This window comes from Myotis lucifugus, unplaced genomic scaffold, assembly GCF_000147115.1.
Source record: "Myotis lucifugus unplaced genomic scaffold, Myoluc2.0 scaffold_109, whole genome shotgun sequence".
NCBI classification, from domain to species: domain Eukaryota; kingdom Metazoa; phylum Chordata; class Mammalia; order Chiroptera; family Vespertilionidae; genus Myotis; species Myotis lucifugus.
The window spans coordinates 1,047,927-1,058,136 of record NW_005871157.1 but is presented as its reverse complement, the minus strand read 5'-3'; the positions used below and the strand labels follow the sequence as shown (position 1 = coordinate 1,058,136).

The following is a 10,210-nucleotide window of genomic DNA, read 5'->3' as shown; positions in this document are numbered from 1 at the left end:
CAGCAGAATGACTGGGAATGACTGGTCACTATGACACACACTGACCACCAGGGGGCAGACGCTCAATGCAGGAGCTGCCCCCTGGTGGTCAGTGAGCTCCCACAAGGGGAGCTCTGCTCAGCCACAAGCCAGGCTGATGGCTGCCAGTACAGCAGTGGTGGTGGGAGCCTCTCCCGCCTCCTCAGCAGCGCTAAGGATGTTCAGCTCCAGCTTAGGTCTGCTCCCTGCTGGCAAGTGGACATCCCCCGAGGGCTGCCGGGCTGCCAGAGGGATGTCTGACTGCCAGCTTAGGCCCGATCCCCCCGGGGAGCAGGCCTAAGCCAGCAGGTGGTCATCCCCCGAGGGGTCCCAGACTGCGAGAGGGCACAGGCTGGGCTGAGGGGATCCCCCCCCCCCCCCCGAGTGCACAAATGTTTGTGCACTGGGCCTCTAGTCTATAATAAAAGCATAATATGCTGATTAGACTGGACGTCCTTCTGGATGAAGCCAGGGCTGCGAGGGAAGCCTGCGTCCCGGGTGCCAGAAGGAAGCTATTGCCGGCAGCCAGGGGAAGGAAGGCTTACTCTTCGTGCATCGGGACTCTAGTGTGTATATATTCTTTGATCCTAACTTAAGGCCAAGGAGGTTGATGCTTATCAGAATCCCTCCTCCTTGGACTACAGTTTTTGTCCTGTGGGCTCCACATCTCTTAAGGAAAAACAACAAAAAAAACCTCTGCTCAGTTTCTTAGCCTCTCAACCAGAACTTTTGGAAAGGATCACTTTCAGGGGGACCATGTACAGGTGACAGGATTTCCTTTCTCGGCTTGCTTTCTTTTCTGGATCTTGTCTCTTTAATTCTCCACTGCCTCAATAGCTTAGCTCTTTGATACTTTCAAACAGATGTTTTGAATATGTGTTTTTAATTTGGTCAGCGGGAGGAGTACTAGTCAAGCCATGACAGAAGAGGAATTCCTAGATTTATTTTGTTTTAGGTTCTTTTAAAATCCTTCTGAGTAATGTATTGGTCCTTTTCCAGGTGCTACCATATTGGGGAAATCCTCATGATAGAAAAGTCATAAGGAGATTCTGGAGTCAGGTAACTCTCAGCTTACTGAATATATACATATACAAGCACACATGTATATATATGAAATCATTATTTCTTCAATTGATTTGAGTAATTTCTCATATACAAAATCTTCTTATATATTTCTGGCACTAGGCAAGTACACTTTTTTTCTTTTACATTGTTATGATGTTTTTCCTATTATAGACAGTCAGCTGGATTTGATTGAAGTCCAGGATTAAATAAGAACTTTTTTCTTTAATAAGCTAAATACTAGTTTTTATGATGATTCGTGATTAAGGTCCTACTTTAAAAACAGTTGTTTAATTCACTGTACATCTCCCAGGTGGGAGAAGCACATCTTTAGAGCTATCATAAACTTGGCTTTAGAAAATACAATGTATTCCTCATTATCTCATATGAATTGTTATTTCTTTTCGCCCTTGTCCTCTTATATTTACAGAAGACCCTTTACACTCAGGATGCTCCCTTCCACGTGGTTATCACCAGCTACCAGCTGGTGGTGCAGGATGTAAAGTATTTCCAGCGGGTCAAGTGGCAGTACATGGTACTGGACGAGGCTCAGGCACTCAAGAGTAGTTCCAGGTAACATGAGTAGTAGAACCCAAACTCCTTGGACTGAGGATATGTAGAAATATGATATACAGTTGACCCTTGAACAGTGTGGTGGTTAAGGGTGCCAAAATCAGTCCCCCCAACTCCTCACACTTGAAAATCCTCATAAAACTTTTGACTCTCCAAACACTGGAAGTTTTACCAATAACATAAATAATCGATTAACACAAATTTTGTATGTTACATGTATTATATATTGAATTCTTACAATAAAGTAAGCTAGAGAAAAGAAAATGATACTGCCCTAGCTGGTTTTGCTCAGTGGTTAAAGTGTCAGTCTGCAGACTGAAGGATTATGGGTTCGATTCTGGTCAAGGGCTTGTACCTTGGTTGTAGGCTCTATCCCTGGACCCATTGTGGCATGTGCGGTAGGAAACCAATGTTTCTCTCTATCTCTCCCCGTCCCTTCACTCTCTAAAAAAAGTCAATGGAAAAAGTATCCTCAGGTGAGTATTAACAAGAAAAACAACAACAACAAAAATGTTACTAAGAAAATTATAAGGAAGAGAAAATACATTTACTATATTTATTGAAAAAAAATCCACGTTAATGGACCCTCACAGTTTAAACCCATGTTGTTCAAGGGTCAACTGTATCTGTGTGCTATATACACACATGAAAATAAAGATCAGAGAGGTTTCAGAAGATGGAATGATATGGTCTCCCCATAAGCCATTCATCTGACCAGAAGTCAGAAGTTCCCTTTTGCATTTTTCATGGAACATAAATATTAATGTTGAAAATACAAGGATTTTTCTCATTCTGTTTTCCTACTCAATAATTATGACATTTTAATAGATCTTTGTTCTTCAAGGAAAATTTTTGTGGAGGAAGGGGCGCCTGCCCTTTCCTCGAGAGATTATTTTAGACAGGAGGTCTTAGTAGGAAGTAGAATGTTACATTTATGTGGATTGTAGGTTCTGTCTGCTTTATGCAAGTTGTCCTAGTCCCTGGATGGTTATTAGAATTCCCCAAGAATCTTTTTATTGGAACTTATATGTTTAAAATATTCCAATAACTTTTTGTTGTTAATCCTTACCCGAGAATATTTTTTCTATTGATTTTTTTTTTTTTTTTTTGAGAGACTGGAGGAGGGGGAGAGAGAGAAACATGGATGTGAGAGAGATACATCAATTGGTTGCCTCCCTCATGCACTTCTACTGGGGCTAAAGATGGAACCTGCAACCCAGGTATGTGCCCTTGACCAGGAATTGAACCAGCAACCCTCCAGTGAAGTATGCCACACCAGCCAGGAAAAATATTCTAATACTTTTAAGTTTCCAAACTGAATAGTAAACGAGTGTTTGGCTATAAAGTGTTATTCAGTAGTATTAAACCTTGAGTTTGAGGCATTTTTATTAACTGTTGGTGAACACATAGGACTTCTTTAAAGGTCCATGTTAACTGGCAGGATGGTATTTTCCATAGAACATTCCATCATCTGAAGGGCATTACTTCATATTGCACTATTTCAAAGTAGGAAATGTTCATAGCCATAGATGATAGATTCTCTTTGCATTTTCTTCTCATGGGCTTTCCCTAAAATCAATTTTAAAGCTTCCTACTACAGATAAGTGCCTTATAATGAACTGGTTTGTGTCAGCACAAAGAGGAGTTTTATCAAGCCAGAAAGGATCCCTCTCTGCCTGTTTGGGGCTTTTTTTCCTAAAGCCTAGTCTCATATTTTCAGTATAGAGGCAGAAATCAGTCCTCTGAAATGTCCTGTCCTCAGCTTTGTTGAATAATATTTTTCAATTGTGTACATAGTGGAGTAGTTGATTCTGAGTGTTCGTTATTTTTTTGGAAAACATTTTTAGAAATATGGGGACTTGGTAGGGTGGAGAAAGATTTATAGCTAACTTGGAATTTGTAATTCATCTTTTTGGACAGTGTTCGTTGGAAGATCCTCTTGCAGTTCCAGTGTCGGAATCGGCTTCTGCTAACTGGGACCCCCATTCAGAACACCATGGCAGAGGTAGGCACTAGGTCTCAGTTTTAGGTCTGCATTAAACAGAATGGCTCCAGCAGAGAATAGAAGTCTTCACACATGCCAACCTTGGGTATTAGTACTCTGTGCACATAAAGAAGAATTTGAATATAGCTTACCCTAAGTGGGTTTTTTGGCATCATTCCTATTTTTTAATTCTCTGGCAAAAAGCAAATAAGTTACTTTATTTCTTTGTATTTATGTAATAAACAGTGACCACATTAGGGATGCTACGCATCCAAAGCAGAGATATTTTTATGCTAGAATGAAAAGGTAACATTTTTTTCTTTAGGAAGATAATTGATCTTCTATAACAGGGGTTAGAAAACTTTCTGTAAAGAGCCAGATAGTAAATATTTTAGACTTTACTAGCAATACAGTCACTGTCACACTATTTAACCTTGCCATTATAATATGTAAGCAGCCATGGATGATGCATAAATGAGTAAATGTGGCTATGTTCACTAAAACTTTATTTGTAAAAATAGATGGCAGACCAGACTTGGCACGACAGATTATAATTTGTTAACCCCTGATCTGGAGTTATAATTAGCAAGTTATGTTACCTCAGATGTTACACAATTGTGGAATGGGTTTTTTAATATGTGTAAGATCTTTAAAACTATTCCACCGCAAAATCTGAGGTGGACGTGCACTTTCAGACTTTTAGTTCGAAATTCATTGAAAAGTAACTACATTTTGCGTAGCACTTTATAGAATTAGTATTGGGTGATGAGGTATGTGCCCACACACTGTTTCTGTCCCTCTCATTCACTCACACATACACATGCACTGAGACACAGACATACACACATACCTGCAACTTTCACTCTCTCTCCAAACCCTCACACTGTCATTTTGTTGCTCTGCAGCTATTTCACTTTTCTTTTGTTTATAGCTCTGGGCTCTGCTGCATTTCATTATGCCAACATTATTTGATTCACATGAGGAATTTAATGAGTGGTTTTCCAAGGACATTGAGAGCCATGCCGAAAACAAATCTGCCATTGATGAGAGTGAGTACTTTTATGAACTTTCTTCTATGGATCAGTTTAGACAAAGACATAATTGTATGCTTTTTCTATATGTAGAATTTTCTTCTCATATACTTACGATTGGTTGGGGTTGGGGGGAATAGGGACACATATGTAATACCTTAATAAAGAAAAAGAAAAAAAAGAACAGGTTCCTCTTGATTGGGATATTTGTCTAAAGAGAAAGAAGTAATTGAGATAAAAAGAACAATTTAATAATAGATACAGTAACTAGAAGCTATTATGGTCCTTTGTTCAGATGTCATGTTTAGGTCAGTTTTTCATGTTTGAAGGACATTATCTTTAGCAATCAAGTTGAATAAACAATATTAAAAGTAAAAAAAAATGTACTTTGTTTATGTTTAAAAGGCTTTAAAAAAGGACTAATTGATTCAGGTGATGTTGCTGTACAGTAAACCCTCAATTTTGTGGACCTTGATTTAAAGGACTTCCAATTTAGCGGACAAAATTTCTGGTCCGTGTGTCATATGTGAAAATTAAAACCCTGTTAATTTTAAAATGCTTTTAACCAAGATTTGCTTATAATTAAATTATCAAGTTTTTTGTTGTTTTTGTTAAAGCACTGTAGTAATTTTGCCAAAATAAATATTACATATCTACAACTATATTCTACATATTTAAATCCAAGAGTCACCGCTTGTAAACAATGTTCAGTGAATGATTAGCACGCGATCACATCTCATTGGGCGCAGTAATTGGTTCTGTTGTGTTGTGGTGTGACTTTCTGCAGCGGTTTTAATGCATGCCTTGCCAGATGTTTCCATGTTCACTAAGCTACACCCTAGCTGCATGCATTTGTTTACTTGAGGTGACTGGTGAATGCACACGTTTATTAGACCCACTTAGTATAAATGTAAAATTACAGTGATACATACAGAAAACTTTTTTGTGAAAGTTACACTTTTCATACATACTTAATTTTAATTACACAAACATGTCTACATGAGTAAATCAGGTAAACTAATTTGTCAATTTTTTAACATTCGCATTCAGAAAACCTACTTTATTATGCAACGGACTTTCAGCTTTAACAGACACCTCCTCACCCAAATTAGTCTGTATAGCAAGGTTTTACTGTATTGTTGGCTAATCAAGGCAGAGTAGGCAGAGTCAGATTTCCACATAGAGCCTGAAAAATTCCCATCAGAATTCTGTTTTTTGTGGAATGGGGTAAGGCTTTTTCCTGTGATAAAAACTGAAAATACTAGTTTCTGTTTATATTAAAATGTGTTTCTACTGTGAACATTTTTAACATTGTGTGTCAGTACTATTGATCTTGTTGAGTATTATCTTTTAAGAGAATCATGTGTTTGTTACATAAACATGAAGTGACATCTTTTAACTATTAGAAAAGTCCTTAGTAATTTCTTATACTACAAGTTGTTATTTGATGACATAATTTGAAAACATGATTTTGGGTAACATTGGGAGCCACAGATAGCTTGCATTAGACCTATATGAGAACTCTTATTTTATTGATAAAAATGTTCCTTAAACATTATAAAGGTGCATTCTAATAAAAATAAGGTGGTCTTTGTTGGTCTGAGTGAGAGCAAAATGCATTTGCCCAGTTGACTATACGAAGATACTCTGGAAAATTCAGATTCCTTGGTCTCCTACTTGGGAAAAAAAATTTGTTTCAGTCTTCTTTCATAGAATCATTAAGCCAAAAGGTGTTAAAACAGTTTAGTGAGAGATGTTTATGACTTTTCTTTTGTTTGTGTTAAATTGAAATAATGTATTACTTATGGGGGGGTCCTCCTGGCATTTCAGATCAACTCTCTCGCTTACACATGATCTTGAAGCCATTTATGCTGAGGAGAATCAAGAAAGATGTAGAAAATGAATTGTCTGACAAGGTAAGGAAAGAAAACTTCATGAGTTTATTAAGCCTTAATAGGCACCACCTTAGGGTTCCAGGGAGAAAAAATGTTTCTTTATAAATGTTTACTTGAAAAGTAATTAGTTTGATTGAGAGAAGACCTTTAAACCTGAGTGGATCAAAGATTTCATATGAGTCAAATAATCACAGCAAGTAATATTTTTTCTTTTTGTTTTATAGTCATTTATGGAGAATTTGAAATATTATGAAAGTAGAAAACATAATATAATGTACCTTTTTGTAGTCACCAAACAGCTTCAACAGTGATCAACTCATGGCTATCCCCACCCTTCTAGATTATTCTGAAGCAGATCCCAGATGTCTTTTATTTCATTTATAAAAATTTTCATATGTATTTTTAAATATTTGGTCTTTTAAAAAATACATAACCGCATATTATTGCCCCTACTGAAAATGACAATTACTTTATTGTAGTATTACATAGCAGTCAGTGCTCAGATATCCCTAGTTCATTCTCGCCTCTTTTTCACTCTCACTCTCACTCTCACTCTCAGAATTAGATTTTTGAAATCAGAATCCAAGCAAGATCCACACATAGCATTTGGGTGACATGTCTCTGAAGTGTCTTTTTATTTTTTTAAATCCTCACCTGAGCATATTTTTCCATTGGTTTTTAGAGAGAGTGAGAGGGAGAGAGGGAAGGAGGAAGGGAGAGAGAAAAAGAGACATCAATGTGAGAGAGACACATTGATTGGTCGCCTCCCACACTCTCCCGGACAGGGGCAGGGATTGAGACTGCACCAAGGTACATGCCCTTGATTGGGAATCAAACCGGCAACCCTTCCGTCCTTGGGCTGACGCTCTAACCACTGAGCAACCACCCAGGGCTTAAGTATCTTTTAATTCCTCCCTCTGCTTTCCCTTGCATTCATTGTTGAAGAAACTGAGTTATTTGTCCTATAGAGTTTCCCACATACTAGATTTTGCAAATTACATCATCCTGGTGTTGTCAGACGTGTTCCTCTGTCTCTTGTATTTCTGCAACTGAGAGTTAGATTTTGAAATTTAATGTGCTTTGGGTTATAATATTTTTTCTCATACAAAGCCAATAATTTTGGTTTATAAATATCACAGGCCAGGTATCTTTACCAGACTTCTATAATTCTCCTGTGAATTCTCCCCATATTCTCCTTCCTTCTTTTTTCTACCAGTTCTCAGTCCTTTGGAGTTTTTTCCATATTCCACAGAGTCTACTTGTTTCTAACAAAGGCAGCTTTCCAGATCCTGATAATATCAGGTAGTTCTTCTCTATCACTGTCAGAAGGATGGATTGTTTTGAAATTAGTAACTCTCTTTGGAAGATTGTGGTGGTGATGCACACCTTCAAAGAAAGGAGCAGTGTACCTTTGTTTTATTTCTTTTTAAAAAATCTTGGTGGCTGTTTTGTGAAATTGGCAGATTTTAACTAAAGAGCACTGTCACACAGATGTACCTGATAGAAGGAATATACTTTATTTTAAAAAATGGATCCTTGAGGCTTTTTTTTTTTTTTATCACAGAAGACTTAGAAAACAATAGCAGTGTCATAATACTGTTAATGGTCAGTAGGGAGGTGATCAGAAGATGTAGTATGGTTCTTAACCACTGTATATAGTGTACATTTCTTAGGCATCAGTAATGTTTCTGATCTAGTAAATAATACTATTTAATATAGTTATTTATTGCATGCCATCCACTGGTACTTATAGATATGTAAAGTCTCCAGTTTCTGTTCAGATTTCCAAAGGAGACAAATAACTAATACTGTGTCATAGAGATACAATGATTGTCTATGTGAACTATAATGGGAACATAGACAAGGGAGTAGTTCTCTTAGATGGCATCAAAGCAGGGATGACATGTGAGGTAGATCTGGAATAACGAGTTGTCATTTACTAGGAAAATTATAGAAAGGGGGTGCTAGGCAACAAGAGCAATGTGAACAAAGGTAGAGCAACATTCAAATATACAGTATGTTTGGCAAACATTATTCAGACCATGCTTGCTAAGGTATGTAGGAAGACATAGTAATAAGACTGGGACAATTGGGTGGGTTAGATTATGGAAGGTCTTTTCTACCTATTGGAGAATTTTTAATATTTTACTATAGGCAGAAATGTACATTGAAGGTTTTTTCAGTAGTTGAATTACAAAATTTGTAAGAAAACTTTTTTAGGATCAGGAGAGACTGGCTGGCAGCAGGAAGACTCCAGAATAACACAATGGGAATGGTCATAAAAAGTGGTTAGAGGTAAATTTCTAGCCCTAGCCGGTTTGGCTCAGTTGCTAGAGCCTCAACTTATGGACTGAGGAGTCCCAGGTTCGATTCTGGTCAAGGGCATGTGCCTCGGTTGAAGTCCCCAATAGGGGGCATGCAAGAGGCAGCCAATCAATGAATCTCTCTTATCATTGACTAGAGGCTGGTGCACGAATTCATGCACCAGTGGGGTCCCTTGGCCTGACCTGCAGGATCAGGTTGAAACCGGCTCTCTGACATCCCCCAAGGGGTCCCGGATTTTGAGAGGGCACAGGCCAGGCTGAGGGAACCCATCGGTGCACGATCGGGGCTGGGAGGGACGCAAGAAGTTGGCCAGCTGGGGAGGGACCGTAGGAGGGCTCCAGGGCATGTCCGGCCAATCTTGCTCAGTCCCGATTGGCGGGACCCCAGCAGCAACCTAATCTACCAGTCGGATCATCTGCCCCCTGGTGGTCAGTGTATGTCATAGTGACTGGTTGACCAATTGACTGTCTGTCCCCTAGTGGTCAGTGCATGTCATAGCAAGCGGTTGAGCAGCCTTAGCATTCAACGCTTTGATTGGTTGAATGGACAACCAGACACTTAGCATATTAGGCTTTTATTATATAGGATGTTTCTATCTCTCCCTCTCCCTTCCTCTCTGAAATCAATAATAAAATAAAATAAAAATAAATAAGTAAATTTCTAGGTTGAGTTGAGGGACTTAGGAAATTATTAAACATGGGGTATGAGAGAGAGAAGAAATCAAAGCTGACTAAAGTTTCTCTTGGGCATCTCAGTGAGTGGTAATGCTGTTAATCAATTTAGTAAATTGTGGAAAAGATAATTGTTTTCTGATATGTGACATATAAAACTGCTTTGCCCAGCTAGTGTGGATCAGTGATTGGGCATCAATCCATGAACCAGAAGGTCACGGTTCGATTCCTGGTCAGGGCACACACTAGGTTTAGGGTTCGATCCCCTGTAGGAGACACCGATGGAAGTTGATTCTCTTTCATCACTGATGTTTCTCTCTCTCCCTCCCCCTTCCTCTGTCTGAAATCAATAAAACCATTTTTTTATTAAAAACATAAAACTGCTGTGCACTCTCTGAGTGGTACTATTTTATTGTAGTAGGCAGTTGACAGTATGGGGCTAGGGGAGTTTAGGGATATATTTTTGTGTAAGTCACTGTGATGGGCAATAATTGGTGCTATTGGAAATGGAAGAAATTTCCCAGGGACAGCATGTAGATTGAGTGATGGAAAGAGAGTCAAGGAAAAAAAAACATTTCTGGATAATTAACCACATCACAGATTTATAGAGATAATGTGTTTCTAGAGATACATATATTGTTTTTTCAATCA

The 10,210-nt window shown here is 38.4% G+C and overlaps 1 protein-coding gene across 7 annotated transcripts in view; it reads left to right on the top strand.

Annotated features, from left to right (window-relative positions):
* INO80 (INO80 complex subunit) overlaps positions 1–10,210 on the top strand; it is a 146,958-nt gene that overhangs the window by 59,856 nt on the left and 76,892 nt on the right. For all 7 annotated transcript variants that reach the window (XR_002830330.1, XM_023757479.1, XM_023757481.1 and 4 more), the window contains 5 exons: positions 1,018–1,077; positions 1,511–1,653; positions 3,574–3,658; positions 4,569–4,686; positions 6,499–6,584. Coding sequence is in view for 6 of the 7 variants with exons in the window: in XM_023757479.1 (XP_023613247.1) it covers positions 1,018–1,077; positions 1,511–1,653; positions 3,574–3,658; positions 4,569–4,686; positions 6,499–6,584 (492 nt within the window). In the remaining variant the exon portion in view is untranslated. The remainder of the gene's footprint in view (positions 1–1,017; positions 1,078–1,510; positions 1,654–3,573; positions 3,659–4,568; positions 4,687–6,498; positions 6,585–10,210) is intronic.